General features: G+C 40.7%; 1 protein-coding gene across 1 annotated transcript in view; it reads left to right on the forward strand.

The window, feature by feature from the left end:
- LOC124615545 (TM2 domain-containing protein almondex) overlaps positions 1-19,595 on the forward strand; it is a 135,570-nt gene that overhangs the window by 16,329 nt on the left and 99,646 nt on the right. Inside the window, exon 2 of the mRNA XM_047143518.1 lies at positions 2,869-2,915. Coding sequence (XP_046999474.1) covers positions 2,869-2,915 — 47 coding nt within the window. The remainder of the gene's footprint in view (positions 1-2,868; positions 2,916-19,595) is intronic.

The raw sequence follows: 19,595 nt of genomic DNA on the forward strand, positions 1-19,595 counted from the left end.
GTTGGAGAAATCCCCACAAATTTGCAAGTACTATTTGGCTTCTCAACCAGGACAATAGGCATCGCCTACCGACTATTAAAGACTGGGGAGGAGGCCTTTGTCTTGCAAATACTGGTGTTCAAGGTGCAACTTATTGGGGGGGGGGGGGGCAAAGAGCACATTGTGCATCTCGAAAAATTTGGGGATAGCGAATGGGAGCAGGGTGATATGAGCGTCAAAACATTTGATGCCCTGTCGGGCTGTGAGGGCTGTGAAAACACGGAATTAAAACCAGCAAATAAATCTTCCAGGAGACCCGACATGCTGAGGGAATGGAATCACGGATTTTGAGGCCCAGTGCACTATATAGATCATCCCAAATAAATTTACAGCCCCTGGGGACACCTACCACTAGGATGCACACCTCGATGGAGTAATCTCCGTATTGGATGGTAACTGTGAACTGGCCTGAAAAATGGATGATGCCGTTATTGTACAACCACATTGGGAAATCCACAGGCTGGAGGGATGGGACACGTGCCTGCTGATAGGAGTACCAGTCAATGATTGTGGCCGACGAACCTGTGTCAAGTTGGAGGTGGAGATGCACACCTGCAATGGAGACTGTCAGGGAAAGACTGCGTGGTGGGGGAAACATTGATTGGACATAAATGACATCAGGAAAAGGCTAATTTCTGCCTTGTGTTTCAGCATACAGCAAATTGACACACATGTAGTTCACCAACATTTTGTTAGACTTACACACTTCTGCCCTGTGACCTGATTTAGAACAAGCTGTACATTTCACCCACCGATAATGGCGTTAGTGACAGGGGTGTGACACAAAACATTGGTTACAGGAAGGCAATTGCATGGGTACCTGGTTGTTGTGAGACAGTTGCCACTCTGGCCGGGCATGTGGCAGGGAATAACAGGTGGCTCCAGCAGCAGAAACCTGAGACCGGTCATGCAGTGCTGTCATCAGACATGCTAATTTCTCAGAGGACATGATGAGTGGCAAACATGCCTCTAGAGAGGGGCCCTTCAATTTTTACAAGTCTGCCCAGAGTGCGTCATCCGGGGAGTACACCAATAGCATCATTAAGATAGCTGAATAAGACCTGTGGCAGGGTAGATTCTGCCACTCAAAACCACGGTCCCAGGTGAGACCCTGCAACTGGACAATCCATTCCCTATAAGATTGTCTAGGGAGTTTCTGGTGACATGCACTTGGGAATCAAAATAAGCACACAAACTGGACTTAACCTGGTCATAAGGAAGGGTGTGGGGTTCAGCCTCCAGGTTCATGTTGTACCAGTTCATAGATCTCAGGTCCAGCATAAGCTAACAAGAATGCGCATTGGTGCTCATAACTGGAGATACTGTGGACCAAGAAGTGTTGCTCCATCCACGCAATGTAGTTGGCCCACAGTTTGAGTTTGATGAGCGGTAGGAACGTTGGAGCCGAAGTGCAGAAGTTCTTCACCATGGTGTCTATGTGAGAGAGGCAATGGGAGACTTTCAGTGCTGCTGCAGACAACACAACAACCCTGCCATCGTGGCTTGAAAAACTTGCTGCATGTGTTGCAGGGTGAGCAGAACCTGTGAAGTCATATCCAAGGTTTCAGATATTGAACACACGAAATATTTTCTCAGGGAAGGAAGGCACTCACAAGTTCCTACCCAGCACTGTTGGCACAAATGTAAGTGTTAAATAAACCTCGTCACCACCGAAGGCTGAACTAAAGTCACTAACTTTCCTCAAATGTAGTTTATTGGAGAGAGAGAGAGAGAGAGAGAGAGAGAGAGAGAGAGAGAGAGAGAGAGAAGAGAAGAAAAATATTATGTTCGTTTATTCTGACATACCTAAAACAATTGACATTCAGAAATGACTTGACAGCCCAAAGGCCTTTGTCCAACAACTCAGTCTTGAACTTGGTTACGTTCCCACAAATTAATGGAAAAACGGAATACAGTCTACGTTCTACCAAAATTCGTGAACCAGGTTACTACATCCAACCAGAGAGACTCTGGGCCAGTGACAGAGCTGCAGAGGCCAGAAAGCGTCTGTCGAGGAGGCAGCTGGTCGGCTGCAGGCAGCGGTGTCGTAGTGGAGCAGATGTCCGTCTGTAGCTCTGGCTCGATGTGAACTGCTTGTGCACTGCTCTGCGCAGGCCTAAACAGTGTCACAAAGCAGGATATGGCAGGAAGTATTTCAGGTCATGTGGGTCACAGGTCGTCTGATCGTTGCGAACATTATCGTTGTGAATCCTGTAAATATATCGATCAGTTTGGCCCAAACATTGCAGCTCTGCCCTTTATACTATCCCAGCCTCCTGTCTCAGAAGTGAATCACTGAGACTAAAGAGAACATCTTTCATGCCTCATAGTCACAAATGGTACAACACTATCTGGAGCATACCCTTGTGACAGTGTAACAGTCATTGGCTCAACTCTATCTGAAAAGCGTAAAAATTTCAGTGGGTTCAGAGAAAGTAAAAAGCAGTACTTTTTGTCACATCGAAAAAGTGTTTCTTTAGTCTCTTCTAAACACTAAATTTTGTATATGTATTTTTCTGATACCCTATATATTATCCACAAAACAGTTCTTTTAGCTCATTGATTAGGATAATAAAGGGTCTGATGACCATGGTGTTGAGTCTGGAAAATCCATTCAGTCAGTAAAAAATCTATGTTCATGTCATGATAGAGAATCTACAGCAGTTCATCAAAGATTTTGTTCAATTCTTTAAGTAAACTAATATTTCTATTCTCCCATTAGAGAAATTTTGTGTCTGGGCCTTTTATTTTATCGCTATAGATTTGTGTTTTCTTCTTCGTAATTTTTCTCTCAATAGTCAAAATTTCATACAAATATTTGTGTTTCAGATGAAGACGTGGCCAAAGACAAAACTCCTCAGGCACCAGAAAAGAAGGTAGTAAGTTTTGGAGTAATTTCTTTGTTTTGCACATAATGAACTAATACCATGTAAGATAAAAACAAATGGGAAACACCTCTCACTTGTTACACACATATTCTTTAGAGTGAATGTGTTCAGTCTAGTACCAGTCATTTTTTACTTAGCGGACTAAAACCCAATGAAAATATTGTATAATATTCTCAGTTTTGCTCCCAGATAATAAAATAAACTTGACATAATATTTCAAAAAGGAAAATTGCCACTTACCGTACAGTGGAGATAGGCACAACAAAAAGATTGTCACAAATAAAACTTTTGGCCCATAAGGCCTTCATCAAAAATCACACACACAACTCATACACTCATGCTTGCAGTCTCAGGCAACTGTAGCCACACTGTCAGTATTCTTGACGAAGGCCTTACACTCATGCTTGCAGTCTCAGGCAACTGTAGCCACACTGTCAGTATTCTTGACGAAGGCCTTACGAGCCGAAAGCTTTATTTGTAACAATCTTTTTGTTGTGCCTATCTGTTACTCAGCCTCTCCGCTATATGGTCAGTGGCGACTTTCCTTTTTGTAATATTGTGACAATATTTCAGTTTACCACCTGACTACCTTCTAAACATAAAATCTAAAGCTCTCTCTTGATCAAGCATTGCTTTGTCACCATAATGTTCAAGCCTATTGTAACCCAGTGTGGTGGCAATGTTCCACACACTGTCCAAGACTGTTGGAATGATCTGGCCCAAGTAAGCTTTCCCACCTTGATGTGGTACGGCATATGCACCGGGCTTTCTTAACGCCAGATCGTATTTAGCAGCACCAACACAACTTTGGTATTAAATTGTTCGAACGTGCAGTTGTTGTTGCCTCATTTTGATGAGTTTTACAAACTGTATCACCAGTTGAATTTCCAAGTCATTGTTTGTCAAAGATCAAATATCTCTGACTCTGTCAGTCTCTCAGGTTATAAGCTTCTGAGGGTTAATTGTATAACTCATCTGGGGGTAATGTAGATTATTATGTTCACGCTGATTTGAAATAGTAGATATAAAATACAGTGGAAGCTAATGGTGAAGGATAAGCAGGGTTCTTGTTGCCTCCTCTGCCCCCCCCCCCCCAAAATAAATAAATAAATAAAAATAAAAAAAAAATCAACCTATGAGCCATCCAAAATCAGCATGAGATCTTCCATTCAGTCAGCATTATTTTCACTCTTGTCACAGTATGAGCATGTAATCAGTATGAGAGACACAGATAAAGCCCTACAGCTAAAATTGTGCTTTGCAGACAATTTAAGGAGACTGTTTCAATCTAATGATATAATATCTATGGATTCAACCTATCACACACCATCTTGTGGTGCCCTCATAGATATAATTGCAGTGAAGAAGACAAATTAATTTTCTTCCCATTGTGTAGTATTCTTGACGTGCTCACTCCAGACTGCCAGAGGAAAGGGTCACCTAATGATGTACAGAAATTTATAACAGGTCAGTCATGGAACCATGCAATCATGATAGCAAGACATAAGCAAGGACCAAACATTATACAGTATAATCTGGGCATTCAATCATACACTTACTGCACACAGTCCTCTACTTTCAGTCAAAGTAAACGGAGCTCCTGCTCCATAGGTGACTGCAATGCTATGCCAGATCATTAATGGATGACTCTACATATAGAAGATTCATGTAAAATCCAACAGCTGATCTTCCTGAAGTATTTGGAGAAGCTCCAGAACACAACACAATAAAACAACAAAATTGGGACTGCCCATCGTGTTGTGTACAGTGAAGTGTATCTTGCAGAACTATTCTGAAAAACCTGTGGAACTTTGGCATTAGTTAGCTAATTAGCTACATATTCCATTGATCATTTGATCTTTTTATCGAAATGGTGTGGAACGAGTCAGTTTACAGGACGTATACTTTAGTATTTTTAGCATTAATGAAAATACTATTTTTCAATCCTACTTGTGTAACCACACTTAAAAATGAGGGTTTTTTAAAATCAAAATTTTCCCTGGAGTTAGTGTAGTTGTGCAGAAAAAACAATTTTAGGTTAGATTTAAAACTGCTTTGTTACCAGTTAGACATTCTGTGTTATTGAGCAAATGATTATTTATTTATTTACTGTGTGTGTGTGTGTTCTGATTTTTTTTTATTTTTTTATGATAGATTTCATCAGCACAGTAATATACTTCCAGTTTTCATCTATATGTACACCCAAAAATTTGGATCATTGTGCCCTGTTTACTGACTACTATTCATGTGCTGCATCAGTCGTTAGCTGTGATTCTTACTTGTTGTACAGAACTGAATATAGTGTGTTTTCTAAAGATGTGATAGTCAATTTTCAAAGAACCGCTTAGTAATTCTTCGAAAAAGTCATTAACCATTTCGTGTATTTCGTTCTCTCAGTGAGATTTATTATAACACTAGTATTGTTTGCAAAATGTACCCATTCTGCATGAATAAATTAGATGGAAGACCATTCACTTATTTAAGGAATAGGGTTGGACCCAAAATTGAACTGTGTGGGACTGCCTCTGTGATTTCTATCCTGTCACTGAAAGTCTCTTTCCTTCCAGTATTGTTTGAATTACCCAGCATAAATGTTTACGTTTGGATTGTTAAGTATGACTCCAACCAGTTGAATATTATTAAACACTTGTAATATTTAATAGTGAATGTGTAAATAGCATCATCAGCCGAGCAACCCTTCTGGAATCCAAACACTGAGGTGCCGAGTAAATTGTTTTTACTTAAATGTGAAACTACTGTTTAATACATTACATTTTCAAAATTTTGGATTACGATGTTGTTGAGTAAATTGGATAACAATTATTTAAGTCTTTCTTGTAGGAAGTTTAAAAATTACATATTTTAATCTGTCAAAAAATTCCCTGTGCCAGTGATGCATTATGTGTGCCACTAAGGGCATTACTTTTTATTTACTTCAGAATTTTGTTTGAAATTCTGTCAACACCATATGAGCTGTCATTTTTTAGATTTTTGTAATTCTGTTAAGTTTTGTGAAGGATACTGGTTCTACTTCTAGTTGCTTAACATTAGGTGGAGCAACATTTTTAATATATTCTGTTCTTCTGCAACTGAACTGTTTAATCCTATTTTTGCTGCTACATAATGATTGTTAAAAATACTTGTAAATTCGAATTATCAATCACAAAATTGTCATTCGGTTTAATTGTGGTAGTATCTTGTGCACTGACTGATGTCTTATCTCCTGTTTCACAGTATTCCATATAGTTTTTATCTTATTGTGTGCATTATTAATTTCTATCATGATGTGCATATTCCTGGACATTTTAATGACTTCACTTAAAACATTACCGTATTTTCTGCAGTATGCAGGCAATGTTGGATCTTGACTAATTACGGCCTTAAACGTCCCCCTTCCTCTTACATAAAATTTTAATTCCCTTAGTTATCCATTGCTTGTTTGTTTTTTTAATGGATTTTCTGGATAACTTTCTAGGAAAGCAACTTTCAAATGTCACACAAATTTATTATGGAATAAACAGTATTTGACATCAGCATCTCTGTCTGTAAATACTTTGTCCTTTAGCACCTCTTGTAACATACTCTTATAACATTATCTCAAGTAATCATTAATAAACCTCACTGCCACTGCTTTGTATGAACATGTGTCAGAGCTGCTACATTGTTTGTTTCCATAAATTGTGTATAATGATAAGATAGTTCATTAACAATTGGGTAAATGTCAGTTGTTTCAACCTGTAAAAATTTTGTCAATCAAAATCTTGCTGCACATAATTTGGAAAATTCATTACTGAACTTTGAAACTGTTAAATACAAGCACCTGCAAATAAATTGAATGAGTTTTTGTCAACAGCAATCAGCTCTCAAGTTGTGATAAATTACCTGCCATATTATTTCACCTTCGTAGCATAACTCTTTTTCCTTGGAACATACCCAGAATGGGAGGATCTCTTCTGCGGCAGTAAGTAATGATGGTGTGGACATAACCTAATTAAAAACAGTGCCAAAAATTATATTCTAGTTCTTACACAGACATCTTTTATCTCTTTTATAAGTGGTACATATCCTGCTGAGTGGAAACAAAGCTTAACTTGACCTATACCCAAGAATGATAACTCAGGATCACCAGGTGACCGTAGGCCTACTAGCAGATTACCCACAGGATCTAAAAAATTGAACAGCTGAAAGGCAGACATCCACGATAAATATGTAAGGCTTCTGAAAACACAATAACAGGGAATGCATTAATCAAAGTGACTAACAACATCAAACATGCCATGGCCAAGTGTGAAAAGACCATTGTAGCTCTAATTGATACCAACATGGCTTTTGATATTGTTGTTTTCAGCATATTAGTTATGAAAATGAAATGGGTGTATTTATTATCATAGCTATGTCGTTTGTCAGTCAAGATTGGATAGACTGCTTCAGTGTTACAAGTTCAAGATTACTCAAGCATTATAATACAAGAATAAATTGGCATAATTATGCATAATACTACAAAAACAAATTTGCATAAGTATAGCATAACACTTGATGATATACAGAGTGAGGGCTTTTTATCAAGTTCATGTTCACTTCATTTCATTTAGTGTGTTTAGGCAGACCAATTTGTTGTTTTACTGTCAAAAGAACTCATTTAAACATTACTGAGGTTTTTGGTGCAGATTTTGTGACATCTTTCCTCAAAATTTCACCAATTCCAAGGACAGCATTTCAGTATTTAGACAGTTGAACTTTTTAATAGCTCCTGTGTCATGGAGAGTCAACAGCTTGAGGTGCCTGTGATTTCCTTACTGGGCATGTTGTTATTGTGGATGTTACTCCTGTTGGTGAATGTTTCATGATTTTCATTCACATACATGAGATAGGTGAAGACATATTGACTGAAAATTGTTATAACTCTGAGAAACGTGAAGATAGGCTTGCTGTGGCCCAGTTTTCTGCTTGATATTATGATTCTTATTGCTTTTTTTGTAGTAGCAGTATTTTTTTGCAGCCTGTAAAGTGACTCCATAGTAACAGGCAATAGCTGATATGGCTATGGAACAGTGAATAATTTACCATCAGCAGATATGGTTCGGATATCACTTGCTTCAGTTTCCTCAGGAGGTATATGACTCATGGCAGTTTGTCACAGACGTGTGCAGTGTGTTCTTGCCAAGTGAATTTACTGTCCACCATGAATTCTAAAGTTTTGTAGTTCCTGCACTGCTCAGGTAGCCTTTTTCACTTAGGATACATTCCAATTTTTACATTTTTTCTTCATTTATTTTCATTTTGCTTATAACAAACCTTTCCTTTGTAGAATCAAACAAAGTGTCTGCTACTCCTCGTGCCTTGCTGGCATCAGTGCCTTTTGAGTACAGAGTTCTGTCATCTGTGAATTGAAAGTGTTGTCCATGAGAGCTTAAATCATTTTCAAAAACAAGGAACAGGAGGGTGCCCATTACCAATCCCTATGGCACGCCAAATTCCAACTTCAGTTCACATGACTAGTGCTTCATGGACTGATACAGTCTGCCTTCTGTTTTCCAAATAAGATTTGAGGATTGTTAAAACAGTGCCTCCAACTCCATGTTTACTGAGCTCATTTAAGAGTACATTGTTGTTTCACCTAACATTTTTTTCTTTGGCGCAGGGTATCCAGGAATGTCCGTATTAGTTTTCCTGAATGGCAGCTCTAGTTGCACCAAAACTTCTTTTGCATGAACGGTTTAGGCCTATATGCCATTCTGAAGTGTTCATGACTGAACAGTGGGAGCGCATTTGAGAGCTATAATGCTCATTGGGCAACCTTTATTTATTGAAGTGTCTGAGAATTTAATAATTTGCTTCTGAATATAGCATTCAGTTTTCCAAATGATCTCCAAGCCATTTTTACCCTCTTCCTTCTTTCTTTATGTATCAACAACTTGGTGTTCTCAGCTGTCTTACGTATGGAAATTCATAAACTTTTTCTATAACTTCATCCTTATTCGTCACTCTTGCCCTGTTGGCAAACTGATTGTACATTATTTCAATTTTAACTGTAATTTAACTTCAAGCTTACTGTCACACTTGCTGTGTTCTCTTCATCCATCTTCCGCTGAATTTCTTCTGCAGGCAAATTGCGCAAAACAATATCATCTTCAAATTGAAAATCTGCATCTACATCTATGTGGTTACTCTGCTATTCACAATAAAGTGCCTGGCAGAGGGTTCAGTGAACCACCTTCAAGCTGTCTCTCTACCATTCCACTCTCGAACGGCACGCGGGAAAAACAAGCACTTAAATTTTTCTGTGCAAGCCCTGATTTCTCTTATTTTATCGTGATGATCATTTCTCCCTATGTAGGTGGGTGCCAACAGAATGTTTTCACAATCTGAGGAGAAAACTGGTGATTGAAATTTAATGAGAAGATCCCGTCGCAACAAAAAATGCCTTTGTTTTAGTGATTGCCACTCCAATTTACGTATCATGTCTGTGACACTATCGCCCTTATTTCGCAGTAATACAAAATGAGCTGCCCTTCTTTGTACTTTTTCGATGTCATCCATCAGTCCCACCTGAGTAGACCTGTTGCACCTTTTAAGTGTTGTGCCAATGAATCGCAGTCTTTGGTTTGCTCTACCCACAATATTATCTATGTGATTGTTCCAATTTAGGTTATTTGTAATTGTAATCCCTAAGTATTTAGTTGAATTTACAGCCTTCAGATTTGTGTGATTTATCACGTAATCGAAATTTAGCTGATTTCTTTTAGTACTCATTTGAATAACTTCACACTTTTCCTTATTCAGGGTCAACTGCCACTTTTCGCACCATACAGATATCGTATCTAAATCATTTTGCAAGTCATTTTGATCATATGATGACTTTACAAGACGGTAAATGACAGCATCATCTGCAAAAAACCTAAGACGGCTACTCAGATTCCCTCTTATGTTGTTAATGTAGATCAGGAACAATAGAGGGCCTATAACACTTCCTTGGGGAGCGCCAGATATTACTTCTGTTTTACTCAATGACTTTCCGTCTATTACTACGAACTGTGACCTTTCTGACAGGACATCATGAATCCAGTCGCACAACTGAGGCGATACTGCGTAGGCACGCAGTTTGGTTAGAAGGCACTTGTGAGGAATGGTGTGAAAAACCTTCCGGAAATTTAAAAATATGGAATCAATTTGACATCCCCATGTGGATAGCACTTATTACTTCATGAGTATAAAGAGCTAGTTGTGTTTCACAAGAACGATATTTTCTGAAACCAGAAATCGTTTTCTTCAAGGTACTTCATAATGTTCGAATACAGTATATGTTACAAAACCCTATTGCAAATTGACATTAGTGATATAGGCCTGTAATTCAGTGGATTACTCCTACTTCCCTTTTTGGGTTGTGGCGTGACTTGAGCAATTTTCCAGTCTTTAGGTACAGATCTTTCTGTGAGTGAGTGGTTGTATATAATTGCTAAATATGGAGCTATTTTATCAGCATACTCTGAGAGGAACCTGACTAGTATACAATTGGGACCAGAGGCCGTGCCTTTAGTAAGTGATTTAAGCTGCTTCGTTACTCCGACGATATCTACTTCTATGTTTCTCATCTTGGCAGTTGTTCTTGATTGGAATTCAGGAATATTTACTTCGCCTTCTTTGGTGAAGGAGTTTCAGAAAACCGTGTTTAATAACTCTGCTTTAGTGGCACTGTCATCAGTGACTTCACCGTTGTTATCACGCAGTGAAGGTATTGATTGCATCTTGCCACTGGTGTGCTTTATGTATGACCAGAATATCTTTCGGTTTTCTGCCAGATTTCGAGACAGAATGATAAAGATAAGATCAATTTATACATATTCCTTCTTTATTTCAGTTTAATGGTATGAAGACATCTTCCAAGGTTGCATAAATAACTTTTATGAAATGGCAGGGTGGCAATTCTCCTGGAACAATTGGGGAAATCCCAGGGCTCTTCAGGCATTTCATAAAATCTCAGGGAATTCTGTGTTTTTAACCTAGCATTGGAATTTCATTTTATTGAGTCTTATAAATCACAAATTTTAAAATCCTGTATTTTCCATATTTAAATTTTAAAATACTTATTATTTCAACATGTGTTAATTAAATGAATATTATTCTATATTAATTATTGGTGTTTAAAAATTATGGTCAAACTACTGCTTATTGCTTGTGTATCACAGGAAAGAAGCGCTATCAGCACTTTAAGACAATGGAAACTCCAGGTAGAAATGTCAACAACGTAGTAAGACAGATTGCTACGTACCGCAAAGAAGACACGTGAAGTTGCAGATAGGTGCAATTAAATGACACTTACATAAAGCTTTTGGCCACAATCTTTATCAGTAAAAGAGAGACACACATCATTCATGCACACACGACTGCCAACTCCAGCATCTCGGGCCAGAATGCAGCTATCACGTGGGATGCAAGCAGCAATCTGGAGGGAGTGGAGAAGGGGAATACATAGTAGTGCACATGTGGGGAGAGAGATGAACGCTGTCTTGTGGAGTGTGCAGGATCTAGAATGCCAACAGGTGTAGCATCAGGTGGTTATGGGGCAGGGAGGTGGGGAAAAAAGGAGTAGAAAAGGAGAAGAGCAGGGAAAATGAGTGGATGCGTCGGCAGAGGGCAGCAAATAAACAGGGTGGGAGACGAGCATAACGCAATTGATATCAATAGCTGCTGCGCTGCCTGAGCCATCTGGATCCTTCCTCCACTACCAGCTTCTCTGAACTGCACAAATGGGAGTTATCCTTACAACCCATTCTCCGCTCTTGTAATTATACTGGTTTCAACCTACAATAACATACTGCCCCCACACCCTCAACCCAACAGTTTCCACCCCCTCTGCTCTATCATCTCCTCCCCAGTCTCATCACCCACCTTTTTTTATTTGCCACCCTCTGCCAATGGATCTGCCCATCTCTACCCGCTCCTCTCCTTTTTTGCTCATTTTTTTTCCCCACCTCCCTGTCCCACAACCTCCTGACACTACACCTGTTGGTATTCTACTCGTTGTACAGTCCATACACTACTATTCCTTCCCCTTCTCCGCCCCCTCCAGATTGCTGCTTGCATCTCAAGTGATAGTTCCATTCTGAACTGAGATGCTGGAGTCGGCAGTCGTGTGCATGAATGGTGTGTGTGTGTGTGTGTGTGTGTGTGTGTGTGTGGTTTTCACTGATGCAAGCTGTGGCTGAAAGCTTTATGTATGTGTCTTTTAATTGTGCGTGTGTGCCACTCAATGTGACGTCTTTACAGTAAATAGCAATCTGTCTTTTCCTATATCTTTGTCAGCACTTTCATGTAGTCTGTAATTTCGTTGACAACTTGTAGAATCTCCACTATACTATTCCTACTTCTATAGCCAACTTGTCTTTTCCATAATTAAAGTCTCGAGTTTTTTTTTTGCTGATGGTTAGTAAAGATTTCCAAAAAAACTCTTGCATAATCGATATCAAATGAATGGCCTATAGTTCATTGCAGCATATAATATCTGACACAAATCAGAGATCTTGAAAGTATTCAGTATGCTCCTTCCAGTTCTTTATAACTTTTAGTGATAAATGACTCACACTTGGTTGACATGATAATGAAACTTTGAAAGTTTGCCCAGAAGCTAAAACTCACATAGAAATGTCTGCACTGTCTGTAGATGATGGAAGGAAGTGGGTGTAACTGTCAGTTGGAAGTTTTTGATAAATCAACGTTAGTCCTGGAAAGACACATGTGGTATGCATATCTTTATGTACCATTATTTGATTACTTTTGGGAATTTAACATTTTGATTGCTTTTGATCCTGGGTTGTGGATGACATGCTATTCTTTGAACCATGTTTTCCATCTTTGTACATCTATACCATTTTATCTTTTTACTCCTAAGGAGTAATACGCTGGCTCCAAAAACTGTGTGTTGGTGTGTGTTAATGTGTGTTGCCATTCCTAAGATATATTCATTTTATAAATACGGACATTTTACTCATATTCAACGTATGACCACTGAGAATTGCAAGTGGCTTCAAATTTTACACTCTACTGATTAAAAAGCTAGTTTTGGGGCCTCTATAGCTGTAGCAGTGTTGTTTTATCTGTCTTAATAGTGACTGTCAGTTAATGATAATATTCATTGTTTGAGACAACAAAGTTAAGTACTGTAATATTGTAGTAAACAATACTCAATATTTTACAAAGAGAAATTCAGAGCACATCTTCTATTTGAATTTTTCTGAAGTAATAATAATAAAAAACTACTATTGTCTCATGTTTTACTAAAGTGTTAGTTCACTTCATTCTTGTTTAGTGAAACAGTGTAACCCAGTCTCAATCTCTACCCTCTCCCAGGGGGCTCACCACTCTTTGGTGGGTTTGTGCTTAGCTACCATGGGGCCCCAGCCTTTGCAACATCTTTTCCCTTTCGTGCTGCATGTCTATTCTCTTGTTGTTCTTTTTTCCCTCCCTTGGGGAACATGTCTGGGTTGTTATTGGGAATGTGGCGCATTGCCCGTTGCTGACATAAGAACAGCCTCATCACTGTTTTTTGTTCCCTGCTCTTTTCTTTGTTTACTTTTTCCTATCCTTCCTCCACTTTGGCATTTGTGGTTCCTCTTTTTCTTCCTCCTCCCTGTGCACTCCTGAAGGTTGTACCATGCATCTGATGCTTAGTAAGTAACTGGGTAAAACGTAATTCCAGCCCTGGATCGACAGGTAGGGTTCACACACACCCCCTGGTACAGGCCAGGTCCAGGGAGGGGTGATTGGCTGAGTTGCTAACATCCCACATTGCCTGTTGGTTCCTCTGTTGGGTGTTCAGGAGGTATGACCTAAGGTGCAACCAATCACCTAAGGTGAGTGCAGCCTTTTGTGAAGGGGGCCCCCAGTTGGAAGGAGCATGCCTTAAGAGAAGCTGGCAACCATGGAGGATCCTCTCACAATGAGCCAATCATCTTCACAATCAGTGTCTACGAAACATAAACAGAATGAGGCTAATGATTTGAAGAACCTTTCAGCTTCACCACGGTTCCTCATGGTTTATGTACTGAAGACAGTCGGGCCTTTGCAACGGTAAATCCATTTATTATTCAGAAAGGTGTTAATGCAATTGCTGGCCCTGTTAAGTCTTGCTCTCATTTACGGAAAGGCACTTTGCTTTTGGAGACTACTTCTAATTATGAAGTACAACAACTGCTTGCCTCTTCACTTCTCCATGGCTGTCCTGTTTGTGTTGAGGCCTATAGAACTCTGAATTCTTCCTGTGGTGTTATTTACACCAGGCTGCTTGATAGTCTGCCCGAGGCCGAAATCCTCTCTGATCAGGGTGTCTGGCAACCATCAGATGATGAAGAAGGTAAATTCCTCCTTAGTGCCCACACACACTCTTTTTCTCACCTTTGATAGTGTGGTTCTTCCATCCATTATCAAAGCGGGCTATGAAATTATCACAGTCTGACCGTATATTCCGACTCCAATGTGCTGCTACCAGTGTCACTGTTTCAACCACATTCACATGTCTTGTCAACAGCCGGCCAAATGTGTTACCTGTGGTAGGGATGCACACAAGGACAATTGTCCACCTCCTCCTCCCCATTGTATCAACTCCGGTGGCGCCAATGCCGCCTCCTCTCAAGATTGTCTCATGTATCTCGATGAGTGGGCATTCCAGGAGATCCGGGTGAAATAAAAAGTTCCTTACCCAGTTGCTCGCAAGTTGTTGGCTAGTCAGAAACCCTGCGTTCTACTGTCTGGCACTTACAGTACTCCTCATGCTACATCTCGCTCCATGGAGGACATAACCATGCAGACCTGCGACCTCAAATTCAGCTCTGAGTTTTTGAAATCGCCCAGTGCCAAGGTAGCATTACTGTCCCCTCCTCCAGTGTTGCAACAAGCCATCAAAGTCTCCCCTCATGGGGCAAAGTCACCTGCTACACAACTGGCAGGCTGGAAAGGACAGGAGGAGTACTCCCATGAAGACTTCTTATGTCCCTCCAGCCAATCAACACCTGGGTCTTCCTCTGCTAACTGGAAAGGCTCAAAGAAGTCCAACAAAGGCAAACAGTGTTCTCCTTTGCCAACTCGAAGATCCTCTTTGACAGTTTCCCCACGTGATACCTTCACCCGGCCTGCGTCTGTGTTGGCAGTGTGCACCACCAACCATTGAACTCCGCAGACCAACAGCCCAAGAAAGCCGATGCTTCTGTGGACCTCATGGAGCAGGATCCTCTTGCCTCTAAGCTGTGAATCTTCGCAGGCTGGCACTTGGCAGCCCCCGAGGTGACACCTCGTGATTTCTTTCCTCATCATGACTTTCCCCTAATGGAACGTTCGTGGTCTTCGATCCGACAAAGAGGATTTACAGCTGCTTTTAGAATCGCAGCATCCATGTGTACTCTGCCTTTAGGAAACAAAATTGCGTCCTCAAGACCACTTTAAGCTTTCCCATTTCTCCCCTGTTCGTTTTGACCTTCCCCCGGAGGCCAGCATTCCATCTCGTGGGGGAGTCATGCTGCTTGTATGGGATGGTGTTTATAGTCAACCCATCTCCCTGACTACCTGTTTTGAAGCTGTTGCAGTTCACCCTTTCCTTTCTCACCTGACGTTTTCCCTTTGTACCCCCCGATGAACCATGGACCTTGCCGTTGGTGGGGAGGCTTGCGTGCCTCAGCGATACAGATAGCCGTACCGTAGGTACAACCATAACGGAGGGGTATCTGTTGAGAGGCCAGACAAACGTGTGGTTCCTGAAGAGGGGCAGCAGCCTTTTCAGTAGTTGCAAGGGCAACAGTCTGGATGATTGACTGATCTGGCCTTGTAACAATAACCAAAACGGCCTTGCTGTGCTGGTACTGCGAACGGCTGAAAGCAAGGGGAAACTACGGCCGTAATTTTTCCCGAGGGCATGCAGCTTTACTGTATGATTAAATGATGATGGCGTCCTCTTGGGTAAAATAGTCTCCCATTCGGATCTCCGGGCGGGGACTACTCAGGAGGAGGTTAAAGTTAGATATAGTGGGAATTAGTGAAGTTCGGTGGCAGGAGGAACAAGACTTCTGGTCAGGTGACTACAGGGTTATAAACACAAAATCAAATAGGGGTAATGCAGGTGTAGGTTTAATAATGAATAGGAAAATAGGAATGCGGATAAGCTACTACAAACAGCATAGTGAACGCATTATTGTGGCCGAGATAGATACGAAGCCCACACCTACTACAGTAGTACAAGTTTATATGCCAACTAGCTCTGCAGATGACGAAGAAATTGAAGAAATGTATGATGAAATAAAAGAAATTATTCAGATAGTGAAGGGAGACGAAAATTTAATAGTCATGGGTGACTGGAATTCGAGTGTAGGAAAAGGGAGAGAAGGAAACGTAGTAGGTGAATATGGATTGGGACTAAGAAATGAAAGAGGAAGCCGCCTGGTAGAATTTTGCACGGAGCACAACTTAATCATAGCTAACACTTGGTTTAAGAATCATGATAGAAGGTTGTATACATGGAAGAACCCTGGAGATACTAAAAGGTATCAGATAGATTATATAATGGTAAGACAGAGATTTAGGAACCAGGTTTTAAATTGTAAGACATTTCCAGGGGCAGATGTGGACTCTGACCACAATCTATTGGTTATGACCTGTAGATTAAAGCTGAAGAAACTGCAAAAAGGTGGGAATTTAAGGAGATGGGACCTGGATAAACTGAAAGAACCAGAGGTTGTACAGAGTTTCAGGGAGAGCATAAGGGAACAATTGAAAGGAATGGGGGAAAGAAACACAGTAGAAGAAGAATGGGTAGCTCTGAGGGATGAAGTAGTGAAGGCAGCAGACGATCAAGTAGGTAAAAAGAAGAGGGTTAGTAGAAATCCTTGGGTAACAGAAGAAATATTGAATTTAATTGATGAAAGGAGAAAATATAAAAATGCAGTAAATGAAGCAGACAAAAAGGAATACAAACGTCTCAAAAATGAGTTCGACAGGAAGTGCAAAATGGCTAACCAGGGATGGCTAGAGGACAAATGTAAGGATGTAGAGGCTTATCTCACTAGGGGTAAGATAGATACTGCCTACAGGAAAATTAAAGAGACCTTTGGAGATAAGAGAACCACATGTATGAACATCAAGAGCTCAGATGGAAACCCAGTTCTAAGCAAAGAAGGGAAAGCAGAAAGGTGGAAGGAGTATATAGAGGGTCTATACAAGTGCGATGCACTTGAGGACAATATTATGGAAATGGAAGAGGATGTAGATGAAGATGAAATGGGAGATACGATACTGCGTGAAGAGTTTGACAGAGCACTGAAGGACCTGAGTCGAAACAAGGCCCCCGGAGTAGACAACATTCCATTGGAACTACTGACGGCCTTGGGAGAGCCAGTCCTGACAAAACTCTACCATCTGGTGAGCAAGATGTATGAAACAGGCGAAATACCCTCAGACTTAAAGAATAATATAATAATTCCAATCCCAAAGAAAGCAGGTGTTGACAGATGTGAAAATTACCGAACAATCAGTTTAATAAGCCACAGCTGCAAAGTACTAACACGAATTCTTTACAGACGAATGGAAAAACTAGTAGAAGCCGACCTCGAGGAAGATCAGTTTGGATTCCGTAGAAATACTGGAACACGTGAGGCAATACTGACCTTACGACTTATCTTAGAAGAAAGATTAAGGAAAGGCAAACCTACGTTTCTAGCATTTGTAGACTTAGAGAAAGCTTTTGACAATGTTGACTGGAATACTCTCTTTCAAATTCTAAAGGTGGCAGGGGTAAAATACAAGGAACGAAAGGCTATTTACAACTTGTACAGAAACCAGATGGCAGTTATAAGAGTTGAGGGACATGAAAGGGAAGCAGTGGTTGGGAAGGGAGTAAGACAGGGTTGTAGCCTCTCCCCGATGTTATTCAATCTCTATATTGAGCAAGCAGTAAAGGAAACAAAAGAAAAATTCGGAGTAGGTATTAAAATCCATGGAGAAGAAATAAAAACTTTGAGGTTCGCCGATGACATTGTAATTCTGTCAGAGACAGCAAAGGACTTGGAAGAGCAGTTGAACGGAATGGATGGTGTCTTGAAGGGAGGATATAAGATGAACATCAACAAAAGCAAAACGAGGATAATGGAATGTAGTCGAGTTAAGTCGGGTGATGCTGAGGGTATTAGATTAGGAAATGAGACACTTAAAGTAGTAAAGGAGTTTTGCTATTTGGGGAGCAAAATAACTGATGATGGACGAAGTAGAGAGGATATAAAAGGTAGACTGGCAATGGCAAGGAAAGCGTTTCTGAAGAAGAGAAATTTGTTAACATCGAGTATAGATTTAAGTGTCAGGAAGTTATTTCTGAAAGTATTTGTATGGAGTGTAGCCATGTATGGAAGTGAAACATGGACGGTAAATAGTTTGGACAAGAAGAGAATAGAAGCTTTTGAAATGTGGTGCTACAGAAGAATGCTGAAGATTAGATGGGTAGATCACATAACTAATGAGGAAGTATTGAATAGGATTGGGGAGAAGAGAAGTTTGTGGCACAACTTGACCAGAAGAAGGGATCGGTTGGTAGGACATGTTCTGAGGCATCAAGGGATCACCAATTTAGTATTGGAGGGCAGCGTGGAGGGTAAAAATCATAGGGGGAGACCAAGAGATGAATACACCAAGCAGATTCAGAAGGATGTAGGTAGCAGTAGGTACTGGGAGATGAAGAAGCTTGCACAGGATAGAGTAGCATGGAGAGCTGCATCAAACCAGTCTCAGGACTGAAGACCACAACAACAACAACAACAACAACAACAACCATTTATATCCCTCTATCATTCAGTGTCACCAGGCCAGACTTTATCCAGTTTATTGGGCTGCTACCTCACCCATTTCTGCTACTCAGTGACTTAAATGCGCACCATCCCCCTAGGGGTTCTCGCAGAACCTGTCAGAGAGGTGCCCTCTTGGCTGACCTTAATCGACTTACTCTTCTGCTTTAACACAGGAGCACCCACATTCTGCATCTGGGCAGAGGGCACGTTTCCCAGATGCTGGCGTGAAGCCAGTGTCATACCCATACGTAAGCCTGGTAAGGACCTTCCTTCTAGCTAACACCCCAGTGTGTTTGCAAGGTGATGAAATGTATGATTCATGTCCGGCTGGTAAGGTGGCTTGAGTCTCGCAGTGTACTAACCACTGTACAGTGTTGATTTCGAATGCGCCATTCTGCAGTTGACCAACTTGTCACTTTGTCCATCCATGTCGTGAATGCAGAAATCCCAGACTGTGACCGTGTTTTTCAATTTGGAGAAGACCTACGACACCTGTTGGAGGACTGGTATCCTCTGCACACTCTACATGTGGGGCTTCCATGGCCGGCTGCCCCGTTTCTGGGAGGAATTTTTAAAAGAGCGAGTTTTCAAGTTGTGTGTGGTTTCTGCATTGTCGTACACCTTTATCCAGGAAAATTGTGTGCCTCAGGCTTCTGCCCTGAGTGTCATCCCCTTTGCTATCACCATTAACCTATAATGGCCTGTCTCCTGCTGGGCATCTCCAGCTTCCTTTTTGTTGACCATTTTGCCATCCATTGCACATTGCAGTTCTCCATTGACCTGTCTCATTGAGCAACGTCTTCAGCGATGTCTCAATCATCTTTACCCAAAGAGCATCAACACTGGCTTTCTT

The sequence above is a fragment of the Schistocerca americana genome, chromosome 5 (genome assembly GCF_021461395.2).
Source record: "Schistocerca americana isolate TAMUIC-IGC-003095 chromosome 5, iqSchAmer2.1, whole genome shotgun sequence".
NCBI lineage: Eukaryota > Metazoa > Arthropoda > Insecta > Orthoptera > Acrididae > Schistocerca > Schistocerca americana.